The following is a 19,295-nucleotide window of genomic DNA, read 5'->3' on the forward strand; positions in this document are numbered from 1 at the left end:
TGGATGATAGCGTCAGGCAACAGCTAGAGACTTTCTTGGCCAAGTAAGTGAGTTCAAGGAAAGTTCAAGGGTTTTCTTGGGCCTGTATACAAATGGGACCCAAATTCTTTTTAGGGTAAGGGGCAAAGGTCTCACCTTGGGCCTATACCCCATCATTCCCCCCTCAAACAAATGGAACCCAAATTCTTTTGGGGTAAGGGGCAAAGGTCTCTGCTTGGGCCCTTACCTTTTCACAGACATTCTTAACTTTTTTGTATCATGGATCCCTTTGGCAGTGTGGTGAAGCCTATGGACTCCTCAACATAATGTTGTCACACGCATTTAACAAAATAGAAGATTACAAAGAAAACTGGTTATTTTGAAATGCAGTTATCAACATATTATCCCCACAAATTCATCCTAGTGAAATAACCTCCTCTGTAGAGCAATATGACAGTAGAGAATGTTGGACTAGAAGGAACTTTAGGGAAATCAACTCAAACCCTCTCATTTTACAGAAGCACATCCAGGCCACAGAAATTAACAAGTTTGTCTAAAATTATACAGTTTATATCAGCATCATTGAGCATATCAACAACAAAACCAACAGAAACCACATGATCATCTCAATAGATGCAGAGAAAGCTTTTGATAAAATACAACACCCATTCCTATTAAAAACACTAGAAAGCATAGGTATTAATGGAGTCTTCCTTAAAATAATAAATAGCATATATCTAAAACTTCAGCAAGCATTATATGTAATGGGGACAGGCTAGAAGCATTTCCAATAAGATCGGGGGTGAAACAAGGATGTCCATTATCACCACTGTTATTCAATATTGTACTGGAAACCTTAGCTTTAGCAATAAGAGAAGAAAAAGAAATTGAAGGCATTAGAATAGGCAAAGAAGAAACAAAGCTATCACTCTTTGCAGATGACATGATGATATACTTAGAGAATCCTAGAGAATCAAGTAAAAACTACTTGAAATAATAAACAACTTTAGCAAAGTTGCAGGCTATAAAATAAACCCACATAAATCATCAGCATTTCTGTATATTACCAACAAAGCCCAACAGCAAGAGATAGAAAGAGAAATCCCATTTAAACTTACTGTAGACATTATAAAATATTTAGGAGTCTACCTCCCGAAACAAACCCAGGAACTCATGAACACAATTACAAAACACTTTTCACACAAATAAAATCAGATCTAAATAATTGGAAAAACATCAGTTGCTCATGGGTAGGCCGAGCTAATATAATAAAAATGACAATCCTACCTAAGCTAATTTACTTATTCAGTGCCATACCAATCAAACTACCAAAAAATATTTTATAGAGTTAGAAAAAATAATAACAAGATTCATTTGGAAAAACAAAAGGTCCAGAATATCAAAGGAACTAATGAAAAGAAATGCAGGGGAAGGTGGCCTAGCAATTCCAGATCTTAAATTGTATTATAAAGCAGCAATCATCAAAACTGCTTGGTACTGGCTAAGAAATAGGGAGGTGGATCAGTGGAATAGGTTAAATATGCAAGACACAGTAGTCAATGACTATAGTAATCTATTATTTGATAAACCCAAAGCCCCAGCTTCTGATAAGAACCCACTCTTTGAAAAAAACTGCTGGGAAAACTGGAAAAGAGTATGGCAGAAACTAGGCATAGACCAAATCTCACACATATACCAAAATAAAGTCAAAATGGGTTCAGGACTTAGATATAAAGGCTGATACCATAAGTAAACTGGGAGAACAAGGAATAGTTTACCTATCAGATCTATGGAGAACAGAAGAATTCATGACCAAACAGGAGATAGAGAACATTATGAAAAGCAAAATGGATAATTTTGATTACATTAAATTGAAAAGTTTTTGCACAAACAAAGCCAATGCAACTAAGATTAGAAGGAAGGTAGAAAATTGGGAAAGAATTTTTACAACCAGTCTCTCTGATAAAGGCCTCATTTCTAAAATATATAGAGAATTAAGACAAATTTATAAGAACACAAGCCATTCCCCAATTGATAAATGGTCAAAGGATATGAACAGACAGTTCTCAGATGAAGAAATTAAAGCCATCTATAGTCATATGAAAAAATGCTCTAAATCATTATTGATTAGAGAAATGCAAATCAAAACAACTCTGAGGTACCACATTACACCTATCAGATTAGCCAACATGACAAAACAGGAAAATGATCAATGTTGGAGAGGATGTGGGAAAATTGGAACACTAATACATTGTTGGTGGAGTTGTGAAATGATCCAACCATTTTGGAGAACAATTTGGAACTATGCCCAAAGGGCTACAAAAATGTGCATACCCTTTGATCCAGCAATAACGCTTCTAGGGCTATATCCCAAAGAGATCAAACAAATGGGAAAACGACCCATATGTACAAAAATATACATAGCAGCTCTTTTTGTGGTGGCAAAGAATTGGAAATTGAGAGGATGCCCATCAATTGGGGAATGGCTGAGCAAGTTGTGATATATGAATGTAATGATATACTATTTTGCTGTAAGAAATGATGAACAGGCTGACTTCAGAAAAACCTGGAAAGGCTTACATGGTCTGATGCTGAGTGAAGTGAGCAGAACCAAGAGAACTTTGTATACAATAGCAGCCACGTTATGCAATGACTAAGAATGTTAAACTGAACCCTTCTCAGCATTATGAGGATCTAAGACATTTCCAGAGGCCTCAGGATGGATAATGCTGTTCACATTCAAAGAAAGAACTATGGAAGTCGAATTGCTATCACTTATTTTTACCTTCTGTTGAGTTTCGTTTCATCTTTCTGATGGTTCCTCATATTGGTTTTAATTTTTACTTGCAACTTCACTAATGTGAAAATATGTTTAGTGGGTATGTAAATGTAAAGCCTATTTCAGATTGTGTGCCATCTTGGGGAGGGTGGGGGGGAGGAAAAGGGAGAAAAATTTTCAACTCAAAAGCATATGGAAAAAATAAAAAAAATTAATAAAATAAAATTGTACAGCTTAGAAATATGAAATGAAACTCAAACTTTACTTTTTTCTTTGTTCCTGAACAAAGGTCAAACTTTCTTTATAGACAACAAAACCAACCACTTGAATTTATGGTGTCTTCAGAACAAGACTACAAAGAAGAATTTTACCTCTTTTTGATGGGTAAAATGGCCCCTTGTAAGAGAAAGAGAATACTACAGAAAGGATTTTGGAAATTGAAAACGTCTTGTTGTACAGAGTGGGCTAACTCAGCAAAACAGGAAATAAAAATTAACAGGAGGTAAGAAGAGTCAATTGTTCAGGCTTCTAGAAGTAATAAAAAAGTAATTTTAGCAAGTTGAAAGCTGGATTGTTTGTAGTACCTAAGGACTTCCATTTATACAGTCAGTCTATGGCTAATCTTAATATTTCCAATCAAATTCTCATGTCCAAATTTTTTTCCCCAAAGCCCAACTGTTGAGTAACAAGTCCTCAGTCCTGACTTTGTCTTTGAGAAAGATTGGCTAGATTTCACTCTGGAGCTCATAGATTGGACAACAATAGGTCCCTGCCCAAGCACCATTTAATGGTTATTTTTTGGACTCTCCAGGCTCAGAGTGAATAAATAGTAACTATTTCTCTTTCGGTCAGCAAGGGGAGAGGGTCTTTCCCAACTAGTTTGATTTGTGTGTGTGTGTGTGTGTGTGTGTGTTAAAGGAGCCATCCCTTGACTCACTTCTTAAAGAGGCCTATTCACTACCTAACTCAAAGTGAGACCCTGAAAAGACCTTAGCTTAAAAGAGTCAGGATCTCCCGTTGCCTGGGCCATCTCTCCTCATCCTAATGAATATCTGGTCAATGGACCCAGAAGACTTTGGAAGAGAAAGTGAGGCTGGTCACCTTGCACATTCCTCACTCACTCAAATTGAGTCAATAGCAAATCTTGTCATTATCTTCTTGATCATGGTCCTCTTATGGGCAAAACACAGCAATAACAACCTCAGTCTGGAAGAGACACACAACCCATAGCATGGAGCAGTCTTTGTATGTATTTGTTTCTATGTGACTATAAGTTTCTTGAAGGCAGGGACTATCTTTTGCCTCTCTTTTTGTTATCTCAAGCGATTAGCACCGTACCTAGCACACAGTAGGAATAATGTTTATTTATTTGAATTGAATTTAGCCTCTTTTTGTATCCCAGTAAGTGTTTTGGTAAAAAATGTTCAATGATTGATTAACTGAATGGCTGCTTCTCTTGCACAGGATGGAAGGGAGGAAGTAAAGAGAGGCTTGATTTCAAGACTCACTAGGTCTTAACTAGGAAAACTCTTCCTGGGACAAATTTTTGCTTTAATGATTTGAGACCGCAGAAATACAGTGGAAGAGCACCAGGGGTAGGGTCTGTTAAAAAATTTAAATTTAAATGCAAAAATCTGGGGCTGGGGGGGGGATGGGGACCGTGAACAATAGCTCCGAGGAAGGGTGGGGACAATGGCTGGAGAGGGTGGGATCCCACTCAACCAACCAATTCAACTCCGGGCAAGAAAGAGGAGGGGCCAGAACCCTCTCCCGCGGTCTCTGCTCTGCTCCTCCCTTAGCCGCTGGCGGCGTCGGAACCTGGCCTGTAGTCTGCAATCTGTCTGCATGTTTCGTGCCTACCCTGCTGTCTCCCGCCCAGCTCTTCTACAAACATGGCCTCTGCAGCCGCCGCCCTGCCTGTGAAGGTAAGTAACAAGCTGGGGGGGGGGGGAGTTAGCCTAAACTCCCAGAGAGAGGGAGAAGCCCAGCAGAGGAGCTGGGATTGGGGGACCCCTGGACTACCTCTCCATGCACCCCCGGAAGACCGACGTAAACTATCCTGGGGAGAGAGGAAACTAGATCCTCTATCTCCCCTTCTGCACTAGTGGACCACGCTTGCCGAAGAAGCCGCCCTGCTTCGGGGGCACCTCTGCAGCAGTCCACACCCGGGCCTGGACTCCTGGCCACGAGCCGGGGTCAGGAATGGGCCCTTCCTGTCCACCCTTTTGTTATGGATTGCAGTGAGTGTGGCCTGGGGTTTGTGGTGTGGGCATGGGTTGGAGGTGGGGGAGGGATTTGTAGTTTCCAAGATCTAGAGCACCAAGGGGTCTTAGAGGTAATCTGTTCTACAGCAACGCTCCCATTCCACATTATCAAAAAACGCATATCTGGAGAGGATCCTGTAATATCTGACACACAGCTTTTGCCCTGCTGGATAAGTTACTGTTGCTTCCTTCCTCCTTTTCTCAGCTACTCTTTTCCGCCCCACGTGTGCACACGTGGGTAGTCTGTTCAGATGTACTTTGCAGTTGGCTGAAAGTAAGGGGGACTCCCAGTCCTGTAACATCCCACCCAAACTTTGAGATTTGGGGAGCCCAGTGCCTGCAGCTACGTGAAATCTGTGAAATGTGGCTGAAGTTACAATTCCCTTTTTTTTTTTTTAATTCTCTCAATAAAGAGGCTTTTTGCATTAAAGTCTCTTCCTCTAGGCCGTTACTGCCGTGAGATAGTCTGGCTTAGAAGAGGGTTTGTTTGGCAACCCTGAAAGATAGAGATTCTTTTTTTGGCCTTGCACTTCAATCACTTGCAAACTGTGTTATTGTGTAGTGGGAAGTTTTGGCAACCGAGAGGGTAAACGATCTTTGGCCAGAGTGCAAATCTCTTCCCTAGGGCTTTTAGACATTTATTCCTCTGATGGTATCATTACAGAATGGAGAATTACACTGCATATTTTTAAGTTTAAAAAAAGTCATGTGGTATTCTGTTTATTATTAACTAAGAGCATAGTTAAATGTCCAACTGAAAATGACTTGGCAACACTTTATTCTGGAAAATTTAATTTTTAAAAAAATTTTTTTAAATTCCTATTCACTACAGCCAATCCACATTGGTATTCCTTCCCTTCCATTTTACTCCCTCCCACTATGTCCACATTTTTGTTGCAGTCATATACTGGCTCCCAGGTATTCAACAGTATTTCCCTAGGAATTCAGGACCTTGCCCAGCAGTCTTCCTCTTACCGAAACCTGTGTCCTCATGCTTAGGGGGCCCAATGAACACATTAATTTCCCCTTTGAAAAACTAGGAACCCACTGTTTCCCTCAGCTCTTATGCCCTGTACTTCATTCTACCTCAGACACACTCAGGAATTGTCACATATATTCTTCATTTTACCATCTCCAATAACTGTTCTACTTCCATGATCGAGAATTTTGAAATTCCTTTCTCTGTTTACAGCCTTCATAGCCTTCCATTTCTCCCACTGTCTAAATTACTAAACCTATTTTTCTAGTCTGTCGGACACTCCTCTGACCACTCTTAATCTCCCTTCTCAATCTTGACCATATAGTTAACTAATTCAGCTATATTCAGATAGCCCCAAAAGTCTCAGTGCAGGTTTAATCGTTTTTGAAGCTTAAAGCTTTTAAGTTTTAAGGGCTGTTACCCCAACCACCTACTTACTATCTCCATTCTCACTTGAGTACTGCAGAATTCACACTGGAGAAAGATGCACAACACTGGGTATACTACTAATTAATGTTATCTGATTTCAACTAGGCCTTCACTATTGTAATACTTTTATTCCTTTATTATTTTTCCCATAGCCATTCCAACCCTTATTTACTCAGCTTGAAGTATATAATATATAGTGCTAGACTTAAAGGCAGGAAGACCTGGATTCAAGTCTCTTACTGGCTGTGTAACAATGAGCAAGTAGTTTTATCTTTCTGAGCCTCAGTGTCCTTATATTTAAATTGAGAGAGTAGAGGTTACAGTACCTGATCTCACAAATGAGAGAATATGTGTAAATCAACTATGCTCCTTTGAATGCGCTATGTCGATGCCCCTTTCAGCAGAGTACCTCCTCTCCTACTTTATTGAAAAAATTAAGGTCATTGGTCAGAGGATCCTTATTTAAAACTTAAAAAAAGAAACTGTGATCTTATTCTCTATTCCTTTGCTTCAGTTATTAATGAAGAGATAGCCCTCTTAATTCCCACACATGTACACACAGTTTACCTCTTTGATCATCTAGTAAGCAAGCTTTGCTTCATTTTTTTGTCTTTATATTCTCAGCACCTAAGCAGTGTTTAGTCCATAACAGATGCTTGTAAATGATCAGTCTTCATTCTCTCCTCTCTACTGGATCCTTCCCTGCTATATGCAAACATACTCAGTTCTCCTTCTTCCTTAACCTCTGAAGCTATCCTGTATCCTGTATAGCTTTGCCTTTCACTGCCAGACTTCCCCTAGAAGCCATCTGCCTGCACTTCATCACCAGCTGTTCATTTCTCAACCACTTAAAACCTGGCATCTGACCTCCACACTTAACTAATGTTCTCTCCAAGGATACCAAGGATCTCTTAATAGCTCGGTCTGATGACCTTTTCCAGTTCTCATCCTCATTGACTTCTCTGAAAACTTTTGATGCTTTTAACCACCTTCCTCCTCCTGGCTACTTTTCTCCTTTGTTTTACAGCAATGCATTTTTTCTATTTTTCCTACCTATCAGACTCTTCCTTCTCAGTTTTCTTTGCTGGATCTGTCCTTGTCCCACTGTCTGTGTCCCACACCCTAACCACAGGTGAACCTAAAGACTGTATCCTAGGCTCTCTTTTCTTTCTCTTATAGTTTTCTCATCACTTTTCATGAATTTATTTACTATCGACCTAGTTATCTCATCAGCTCTCATGGATTCAGTTATCATTTCTGTGCTGATAATTTTTTTTTTTAGGCAGTTGAGGTTGTGACTTGGCCAAGGTCACACAGCTAGTAAGTGTTAAGCCTCTGGTCTGAGGATGGATTTGAACTAAGGTCCTCCTGACTCCAGGGCTGGTGCTATATCCACTGTGCCACCTAGCTTCCTCAGTGTGCTGATAATTTTCAAATCTTCTTATCTAACTCAAATCTCTCTGCTGACATCCTGGCTAGTATCTCCAACTACATATTCGACACTGGATGTCCAATAGATAATCTTAAACTCAACATGGCCAAAACTAGACTCATTTTCTTTCCTCCTACACCCACTCCTCTTCCACCATATGACACTACTCCCAGTCTCCTAGGCTCAAAACCTACATGCCATGCTTGACTCCTCATATTTCTTACCTTATATATTTAATCTGTTGCCAAGGCCTGTTGATTTTCCATTTGCAAAATCTCAAATACACCCCATTCTTTCCTCTGCCACTACCACCACCGTAGTGTGGACCCTCTGTCTCCTAATACCTGGACAATTATAATAGTTTGCTGGTGGGTCTGCCTGCCTTAAGTTTCCTCCCATTCCATGAACCTATTATTCTTCAAAACTTATTTCTCTTGAGGACACTGTCATCTTTCTAGTCACTCTGTCTAATCCATCTTCCTTATAGCTGCCAAAATAATTGTCATAAACTACAGGTCTGACTATGTGTTTCCCTGCTTAAGAAACCACAGTGGCTCCCTCTTGTCACTAGGATGAAATACAAACTCACTGTCTGGCTCCCCAAATACTTTGCCATACATATTTAACTCCCATTCATGTATTTCATGTTACAGCCAAATTGCCTAACATCTGTTTTCTAAATTTGGGATTCAATCTCCTGCCTTTGATCTTTGCCTAGACTGTTCCCCTCCTCCCACCATACCTGGATTCCACTACATTTTCACCCCCATCTGTTGGATCCTTTGTCTTCTCAAAACTCAGCTCAAGGACCTCCTCCTTTGGGAAACCTTTCCTGATTCCCTTACTTAAAACACGCATTCTCTTTCTCCTTAGATTATCTTGTTTACAAGCACCCCAATAGACTGTAAGCTACTTGAGGGCAGGAAATTTGCCTTAGTATAGCCAGAGTCTGGTACAGTCCCTCATACTTTACTAACTGAATCCTAGGCAATGACTTTGTAAGTTGTTATTAAGTCATTTCAGTTGTGTCTGACTTTTTTTTTTAACCATTTGAGGTTTTCTTGTAAAGATACTGGAGTGATTTGCCATTTCTTTCTCTAGTTCATTTTATAGATGAGGAAACTCAGGCAAACAGGGTGAAGTGACTTGCTCAGGGTTACACAACTAGTTAGTAAACTTTGTGAGTACCACTGACTAACTAACCACTCTGCTTACTGATAATTTCTCTTCCTTGCTTTGCTGCAGCTGGGCAGCTAGGTGGTAGAATGGATATAGCACAGGGCTTGACGTCAGGAAGACCCTGTTCAGTTCCCTGCTAAAATACTCTGATCCCTAGACAAGTCACTTAACCTTTGTCTGCCTCAATTTCCGCAACTGAAAAATAAGGGATAATAGTACCTACCTCCCAAGGTTGTCATGAGTGTCAAATGACATATTTCTAAAGTGTTTAGCACAATGCCTGGCGCATAGTTGATATTTAATAAATGCTTATTTTCTTCCTTCCTACAGCCAAATAGAGTTGAAATGCAAAATAAATTGTATTGGAAACTCTTTGTCTACGTTATGGAAACTGGAAGCTACCTTTCCATCTAGGCTAGTCAGTTATACTAGTTCCCAGGATGAGCCATGCAGCTCTAGTGTGAAGTTAACCATGAATAGTTAATTACAGTTTTTTTCAGTCTCATAATTTACACTGGCCAGATTCTTGAGCACATTAAGGTTAATTCTATTTCATTTTTTCCTCCAATTACATGTAAAGACAATTTTTAACATACAATTTTGTTTTTTAAATTTTGACTTCCAAATTTTTTTCCTCACTGTCACCACCCGGTTCCTAAGATGGCAAACAACTTGATATAGGTTATTTATGTGTAATCAAGGAAAACATATTTCCTTATTAGTCATGTTGTGAAAGAAAAAACAACTCAAAAGAGAAGAATCATGAAAAAATTAAGAAAGTGAAAATAGTGTGCTTCGATCTCCATCCAGACTTTATCAATTCTTTCTTTGGATGTGGATAGCATTTTCCACCTTGAGTCCTTTGGAATTGCCTGGGATCATTGTATTGCTGAGAAGAGCTAAGTTATTCATAGTTGATCATCACACAGTGTTGCTGATACTGTGTTCAGTTTCCTTGTGGTTCTGCTCACTTCACTTTGTATCAGTTCATCTAGGCCTTTCCGGGTTTTTCTGAAATTTGCCCACTCATCATTTCTTATAGCATTGTAGTATTCCATTACATTCGTATACCCCAACATGTTGAGCTATTACGCAATTGATGGGCATCTCTTCAGTTTCCAGTTCTGTGCCACCACAAACTTTTAGCTTTATTAATAATCGTTGCCATCAGGAGGATCAAACCTATTTGGCTTCTACTGTGACTCTTCCATTTAGAAATTTTAGAACACTTTTTAATATGACATTGTAGCAACTTCGAAAAGGAATAATTTTCATAGGTCTCATATGACTGAGAGGCAGTCTGCCATAGTGGATAGAGACCAGCTGAAAGTCCCTCCTCTGATACATACTAACTTTGTGACCCCAAGCAAGTCACTTAACCTCTCAGTCCTCTAGGGATCTTTCTAAAATGAAGTTTCAGAGAAGGTGCCAACCTATATTAAGAAAGTTTACTTGTTGGAATATTCCCTATGTCAATGATTGTAGGTCTAGCCTCTATCTGTATCCTCATTTGTCTACAGCTTTTGATGGGCAAATAAGAAAATGGGCCTTCTTTATAGTGGTACTAAGATAATACTGACATTGAAAGGATTGAATTGGGTTTAACATAATTTCATTTGAATAACCTGTTGTGCCATAATTAAAATGAATCTTATCTGGGGAAGACTTTTTTTTTTTTTGGCAGTGAGTGTCAAGTGTTTGGTTTGAGGCCGGATTTTAACTCATGTCCTCCTGACTTCAGGGCCAATGCTCTATCCACTGCGCCACCTAGCTGCCCCAGAAGACATTTCTTAGATTGGTTTTTGTTATTGTTGTATAAATTTGACATGATTTTTAAGTTTTTCAGTTAACAAGTATTTACTAAGTATATCTTTGTGACTTGCACTTTGCCTTGGTCTGTACAAATTCCATGGATCAGCACTTTTTATTATTATTATTATTTTTTTAAGGCAGTTGGGGTTAAGTGACTTGCTCAGGGTCACACAGCTAGTAAGTGTCAAGTGCTTGGTCTGAGGCTGGATTTGAACTCAGGTGCTCCTGAATTCAGGGCCGGTGCTCTGTCCACTGCGCCACTTAGCTGCCCCCTGGATCAGCACTTTGCTGGTTATGTTGAGGCTTAGAAAAAACCTAGAAGTCAAGTCTTCAGCCCTTGTTAAAGTGTTTACAATTTAATTGGGAAGAGATAAGGCACAGTTCTATAACATATGAGTAAATATCTTACATTTGCCTATTAATTTTCCTCTTCCCCTAGAAGAATGGGAATTTATTTGCTGATGCAATAAAACTTCACCTCATCAGATTCCTAAATGAGCCAGATTTTTGCTCCATCCCCATCCTGCTCTTTGGGTATTAAGGGTCAATGAAAATGAAAGAAGTTAGCATAAATCTTTTCATATCAGCTGTCTTGCAGTCTCAAAAGAGTCACTTCAGTGTCTTGCATCTTCTCTGACAGTATCTGTAGTACTTCAATTTAATTCTTCAGTTATTTTTAATGAGGATTAATAAATGTACCATATATTATTATTTGTATACCATGTTACATTCTCTCTTTTGAAATCATTGAGACAAGGCGCATGCAGTTTTATTCCTTTGTGCTCATATTTCTGGGAGGAATTTTATTTTTATTCCTATAAAAAAGAGAAAACATCTAAGTAAAAATTGTAACTGCCTCTGATTGGAGGCTGCTATAGGTACAAAGAGGGGCCACTAGCTTATATATTGTATACAAAAGCAATTTCATTTACTATAACATTCCATTTCAGTGGTTATTACCACCCTTTGAAATTTTCATTAGTTAGATTCATTGTCATATAATCATTGACTATGTTCCTAGCTTTGCAAGTGTAGGAAACCTATTAACCTGAATTAGTTCCACTAGTGAATTTTCTGGTTAACTCTTAAGTTAACCACAAGCCCTTTCTTCTTTTGACTTTGTTGATGAAAATCTTTCTTAAATGTTTTTGTATATTTTCATAGGTTGATCATTTGGACTGCTGGTTACTTATTCGGTATTCTGTAACTGTAGGAGGTTGATTAGAGATAGATTGGCCCCTTGATATTATTAAAGCCTGGTAGTTGCTTAGTTTTGCTTATTTGCTTGTCATTTCCTCTGTCAAAAGTCAAGTGTAGACAAAACCTTTTGATTAGTTGAGGGCCCTGATTACTTAGGCCTGTGGTGATCAGTTACCACCCGTTTGGAGATCTAAAGCACTTCATGCTAGGAAGAAGTACAAATCACAGCTAAGAAGATGAACATGGTCGCTGTATAACAGTATTGCTTTTGGAAGAAACACATTATTGGTGATTATTTGAAAGAATGCTCAACCTCACTAGTAGTAGATAAAGCATTTATTAATTACTGTGTGCCAGGCATTGGGGGTACAAAGAGAGGCAAAAGTTAGTCAGTCCTTAGTCCAGGAGCTCACAATCTTACTGGGGAGATACACAAACAGCTAGGCACAAACAATATATACAAGACAATTCTGAGATGATCAGTAGAAGGAATACAGTAGCATTAAGGGGAAGCAGAAATGGATTCTCACCAAAGATGGGATTTTAATTGGGACTTGAAGGAAATCAGGAGGTAGAGATGAGAAAGGAGAGTATTTTAGGCATAAAGGAATCAGTAAAAACGTTTGGAGCCTGGGGATGGAAGTATTTTGTATGAGGATCATTTAGGAGGACAGTGGCAATGAAGAGTATGTCAAGGGATATAAGATGTAAGAAGACCAGAAAGAGGTGAGGGGCAGGTTATAAAGGGCTTTGGATGCCAACTGAGAGTTTTGTATTTGATCATAATGGTGATCTGAGAACTATTGGAGTTTATCAAATAGAGGTGGAGGAGTGGAGAGAGAAGGGTGACATAGCCAGATCTGGGTTTATAGGATGATTAATTTGATAGCTGGAGAACTCTGATCCTGAAGCTCTTCTGCCCTCTGTAGCTAAATTCTCCCAAAAGACCATCTATGATAGAGATGACTCCATTTTCTCTCTTCTCATTCTTTTCTTCCGTACCAGCTTCCAACCTTATTCCAGTAAAAGTGCTCTTTCCAAAATTGCCGGTGATGTCTAGTTACCAAATCCAATGACTCTTCTCAATCCTCATTCTCCTTGACCTCTCTGTAACCTTTGACACTGCTAATAATTGTCTTCCCAATACGATCGTCTCAGTTTTCTTTCCTGGTTCTCCTGTCTACCAGACCTCAGTCCCTTTACTGAATCCTCGTGCAGTTCAAGTTTTGTACCCATAGGTGTCCTATAGGGTTCTGATCTGGGCACTCCTCTCACTTCCTGATATAGAACTTCACTTGATCTCATCAGCTCCAATGGATTTCATTACCATCTCTATACTGATGATACTCAAATCATCCTATTCTTCCCCAGCCTCTCTGCTAACTTCAAATCTTGCATCTCCAACTGAATGTACAGTAGACATTTTAACATGTCCAACATGTCCAAAACTGAACTCATTATCTTTTCCCCTAAATTCTACCCCCTTCTGACTTCCCTTTATCAAAGAAGGAAATACTATCCTCCCAATCTCTTGGGCTCACAACCCTAGGTGTCATGCTCAACTACTCACTTTCACTACCCTCCCCAACCAATTTATTGCCAAGGCCTATGAATTTCACAATATCTCAAACAGCCTCTCTTCTCTTATCTGATGCTGATATTACTGTAGTACAGACCCTCATCACCTCACACATGGACTATTTCAGTAGCCTACTGGTGGGTCTGCCTGCTTCAAGTCTCTTTTCCCTCTGATTCATCCTTTATTCAGCCACCAAAGTCATCTTCCTAAAGTGCAGGTCCACCTCCCTACTTAATAAATTCCAATGGTTCCCTGTCACCTTCAGCATCAAATATAAAATCCTCTGTTTGGTATTCAACACCCTTCATAACCTAGCCTTTCACTTTGATTCAATGACACTGGCCTCTTCACTGTTCCTTGAACAAGACACTGAGCATTTTTTCTGGCTGTCCCCCATGCCGGGAATGCTCTCTCTCTTCATCTCTGCCTGTTGGCTTATGTGGTTTCCTTTAAGTCTCAACTAAAATCCCATCTTCTTCAGGAAGACTCACTTTTAATTCCTAACACCTTCTTAATTGTAGTGCCTTCTTTCTTTTAGATTTTTTCCTATTTATCTTGTGTATAGCTCAGATGAACATGATTGTTTATATATTGTCTCCCCGATTAGTCTATATGTTCCCTGAGGGTAAGGTCTATCTTTTGCCAATTTTTGTTTCCATAATACTTAGCACAGTGCCAGGAATATGGTATAAACAATAAATGTTTATTAGCTTCTGACTGGAAGATGAACTGGAGTATGGAGACACTTGAAACAGAGACAAAACAGCCAACTACTGTTATAGTCTAGGTATGAGGGGTTAAAGCCTGCACCAAGATGGTGGCAGTGTCAGAGGAGATAAGAGGGCATATTCAAGAGATTTTATGAAGGTAAAATTGACAGGACTATTTATCCTGTATATAGCTTATTTGTACATTATTTACTTGCTTATTTTCTCTGCCTGGTCATTAGATTATGAGCTTCTTGAGAACAAGTAGTGTCTTTTGCCACTTTCTGTATCCCCAGTGCTTAGCATAGTGCCTGGCACATAGTAATAAATGTTTATTAACTGGCTGACTTAGCAACAGACTGTGAGGAGACCTGGATGACACTTAAATTTAGAGCCTGGGTGACTGGGAAGATCATGGTGCTCTTGACAGTAGGGGAGAGGTTTAGAAAGGGGGAGATTTTTTTTTTTGTGGGGAAGATAATGAATTCCAGACGTGTTGAATTTAAGATGTACAGGGAATTCAGTTTGAGATGTTTCAGTTGAGATGAGCTATAGATGTGAGTCTAGAAATTATGGAGAGGTTAGGGCTGGATAAGCAGATCAGAGAACCTTAGACATTGAAACTCATTTAAGTGTAAGTTACTTGGGAAATTTTCTTGGTTGTGTTAATATTAAGCTTCTAATAAAACTTTTTTTAAAAAAAGATGTACCTTTTCATGGGAAATGATTAGCTAAATAAAATAACATTTCAGTCAGCAAATATTAGTTAAGTACATTCTGTGTGCAGAAATTTTGGAGTGGGCACCAGGCACAGGGAGACAGTATAGTATAGTGGGGTAGAATGAGAGTTTTGAGTCATGAAGATCTGAGTAGGAACTAATCTTTTCCACTGCATCCTCACATCAAACCTCAGTGTGATTATTGGCATATTAGGCTTTCAGAGCTTCAGGTTTCTGCATAATGGAGGTAATAGTACCTATGTTATCTGTTACCCTAACAGTAGTATTGTAAGGCTCAATTGGGAATGTACATAAATTGTTTGGCAAGCATAAAAATGTTATAGAAATGTCATTTATTATAATTAGATTTGGAGATAAGTGACTCATTGTAATCCCAGCTCTACCTCTAATTTGACTTTGAAAGTCACTTTATCTTCCTTCATTTCATTTCTAAAATTAGGGTGTTGAGGGGCAGCTAGGTGGCGTAGTGGATAGAGCGCCAGCCCTGGATTCAGGAGGACCTCAGTTCAAATCTGGCCTCAGACACATAACACTCACCAGCTGTGTGACCTTGGGCAAGTCACTTAACCCCATTGCCTAGCCAAAAATAAAATAAAATGAGGGTGTTGGGCTGCATGGTTTCTAAGGTCCCTTCTAGCTCTAACAGCCTGTAATTCTACAAGGAAGGCATAGCCCCTACCAGAGCTTATGTCTTACTGAGGCAAATATGACATGAACTCAAAATAACCATTCTGTGTGGTAAAATATAGTCGAGATATGAGGGTTACAAAGTGCTAACTCTGTTCTACTAGAAAGTAAGCTCCTTAAGGGCAGGAACTGGGTTTTTGTTAGTTGTGTGTCCCCAGCACCTAGGATAGTACTTGGCTTGTTAAGCAATTAAATGAATGACTTTAGCAAGTTAAAGGCTGAGCAAAACAATAAGCAGCACAGGTGAAGGGAGCAATATATATCTCTATTATGTAATGGATTTGGCTTCCATTTTCTTTTTTTTCCTTTCTTTTTTTTTAGTGAGGCAGTTGGGGTTAAGTGACTTGCCCAAGGTCACACAGCTAGTGAGCGTTATGTGTCTGAGGCTGGATTTGAACTCAGGTCCCCCTGACTTCAGGGCCGGTGCTCTATCCATTGCGCCACCTAGCTGCCCCAAAGGAAGCATTTTGGGGGTTTGGGGTTTGGTGGGTTTTTTTGGCTTTTTTTTTCTTTTAGCTAGGCAATGGGGTTAAATGACTTGCCAGGGTCACACAGCTAGTAAGTGTTATGTGTCTGAGGCTGGATTTGAACTCAGGTCCTCCTGAATCCAGGGCCAGTGGGCTCTATCCACTGCACCACCTAGCTGCCCCTGCCATTTTCTACTTAGTTAATATTTCTATGGCTTTTGAAAAATGTTTTGATAACTTGAACTTTACATGGTTTTAAACTGTACATTTTATTTACACTTCCAAGGCTGTACCACAAGGTGGCACCAATGTGCAAGAAATATCTGTGTCAGCCCTGAAGGGCACTAGGAGTCTGATCATCTAGCAAAGCCACACAGAGATTTGGTCTGTTTTTAAGAGATGAGTCTGATTAAGTTTAATTTTCTATAATGTAGTAGCCATTTAGTTCAATTAGAATTGGTAGAATTTATGATTTCAGTCACAGATAGTAGAATTTCAGATGTGGAAAGGAATCTTGAAAAATGATCTAGTTCAGAAGTTCTTAACCTGGGGTCTGGAAAATGAGGAGAGGCACAGACACAGATATACATGAGAGAGATAACTGTATTTCACCAAATTGGTTTCCTTTGTAATCATACATATTTTATTTTATACATTTAAAAACAATATTCTGAGAAATCCATAAGCTTCACCAGGCTGCCAGAGGGGACCTTGACAACAAAAAGTTTGAAACCTCAGATCTAGTCTAACCTCATCATTTTACTAATGAGGTTAAGGTAGCTGCCTGTATTCACATAGTTCCTTAGTGAAAAGGCCAAGCCTCTATAATTTGTCCTTCTGAAAAGACTTTAGTTGGTTCACTTTAGACATTCTTTATTTCTACCATCATTATTTTTGTTGTGCAAGATTGGTACTGAGAGTTCTGTTCTCCCTGATAAATATTCACTTTTGAAGTCAAAAAGTAATTTCACAAAATTCTAATGACCCTCCCCCTACCCTGTATCTGCTTTTAAAATGTTTTTAACAATGGAAAGATTCCAGAACTCTTCCAAATCAGGTTATAGGTGCTAAAAATGAAATTAAAAAGACTTTTAGAGACAGTCCTCATATCTAGGATGTCTTTTTTTTTTTTGTGAGGCAATTGGGGTTAAGTGACTTGCCCAGAGTCAAACAGCCAGTGAGTGTTATGTGTCTGAGGCCAGATTTGAACTCAGGTCCTCCTGACTCCAGGGCCAGTGCTCTGTGTGTGCAACACCTACCTGCCTCCCAGGATGTCTTAAAGGGCACATTTGATGGTTCCTTTTTTGTTCTCTCTTTTCTTTTATCCTTATCCCAATTTCATTTGCCTTTTAATGCTCTTCTCAAATCCCATCATGACAAGCTTTCCTCAGTCTATTTCTGCTGGGATCTCATTTTCTTGAATTGTGGATTGCATTTAGTCCTTGTACATTGTAGCAGTGCTTGGTGCTATAGTTATCTTGAGGATGATGTTTAATTGTGCCCCTGTATTAATCCCTCTCCATGAGGACCATTTTCTTTGACATCCTATGTGTATGACAGTGTTGGTCATATATAGTTAATGATCAATATATATTGTATCAATCAATCCGTCAGTTTTTATTGAGTGCCTACTTATGGGCCAGGCACTGTGTAAAGCTCTGGAAGATTATAAAATGCTTTGAGGAAATTTGAATGTAAAGATAGATTTAATGAATTTTAAAAGTGAAGTTATCAAAAAAATTTTAGGAAAAATTTAGGGGAAAACTTGGGAAGAGGATTGTACTGGGGTCCTTGAGACCTAGTCTGTAATTCTGACCTTGCTATTAGCTATATGACTTTGGGCAAGTCACCTGACCCCTCTGGATAGAAGTTTTCTCATTTGAAAAATGAAGGAATTGAATTCTGTCCATTTAACTTGGATTATGAATATGGAGAAAAAAACTTAGTAGACACCAGTAACTGTTGGTCTGTATGTCTGCTTTCTTATTCTTATTAAAAAAAAAAGATGGGACACAGTAGAAAGAGGCCTAGACTTGAATTGGGAAGACCTGATGCTACCTGTAACACTCTCTGGCCATATGATTAGTGAACTGATAGAGCTTCAGTTTTCTCTTTTGTAAAAGGAGGATAATAGCATCAGTATTACCTCCTACTATTGTAAGGAAAACTGTGCTTTCAAAACTTGAAAGGGCTATTATCTATGCATATATCGAGGTTATCCTTGATAAAAAAAATCTGAGAAAGGAACAAAAAGGGTTTTTAGAGGTAATTTTTTCTGAAACATATTAACACTCTTATGTCCACAGAGGTAACTGAGCTGAGTAGAGAAAATAAGACAATACTGTTTTGTTTTGTTTTTTAATTTCAAGAAAGCATCTGACTGAGTAATCAGGGTGTCTCATACAGACATCAGAATCATTCACAATTCTATGACATGTTTCTGTGCAGATCTTTGTTATTCAATGGTTTGATTAATATTAACATTAAGACGATGACTTTAGGAGACTGGTGGTGAAGCATGCCTCCTGTCTCTTGGCAAGTATTTGATGTAGATAGAGATGCAGAATATGATGTTCAGACATGGTCATGTGTTGAGTTGCCTTACTATTCTGTACTTATTTGTTGTAGGGTTGGGGAGCTTATTTGGAGGGTAGAAGTTTGGCGGGTAGCAATAGATACACATTAATAAAATATAAAATGCACAGAAGAAGTCAGTGGAGTTCAGAAGGGGACACAAACAGGGCAGTTTTATATACATTTAAATAAACTGTTAGAGACACAGTCTCACATTCAATGCTTTTTTGTTTGTTGAAATGTTGATGTTTTTATTCCTCAGTAATCTCATAATAAAAAGAAAAAAAGTTAAAGTGGCATTAAGTGAGGTCTTAATACACGTTCACCCAAAGTGTTCACCAGTTAAGGGCTAAACAGAAGTAGGGCCTACATGTTCATCCAAAGTGTTTCCCGGTTAAGGGCCAAAAGAAGCAAGGCCTACCATTGATGGTGAGGCCCAAGGTCTCCTATTCACAGATGATATGATGCTGATTTCATTGAGTCGTAGA

At 38.9% G+C, this 19,295-nt stretch overlaps 1 protein-coding gene across 1 annotated transcript in view; it reads left to right on the forward strand.

The window, feature by feature from the left end:
• Positions 1-4,529: 4,529 nt before the first annotated feature.
• The window catches only part of MTAP (methylthioadenosine phosphorylase), a 57,873-nt gene continuing 43,107 nt past the window's right edge, over positions 4,530-19,295 (forward strand). The window contains exon 1 of the mRNA XM_020976699.2: positions 4,530-4,683. Coding sequence (XP_020832358.1) covers positions 4,651-4,683 — 33 coding nt within the window. The 5' untranslated portion in view covers positions 4,530-4,650. The remainder of the gene's footprint in view (positions 4,684-19,295) is intronic.

The sequence above is a fragment of the Phascolarctos cinereus genome, unplaced genomic scaffold (assembly GCF_003287225.1).
Source record: "Phascolarctos cinereus isolate Bilbo 61053 unplaced genomic scaffold, phaCin_HiC Scaffold_4;HRSCAF=312, whole genome shotgun sequence".
Taxonomy (NCBI): domain Eukaryota; kingdom Metazoa; phylum Chordata; class Mammalia; order Diprotodontia; family Phascolarctidae; genus Phascolarctos; species Phascolarctos cinereus.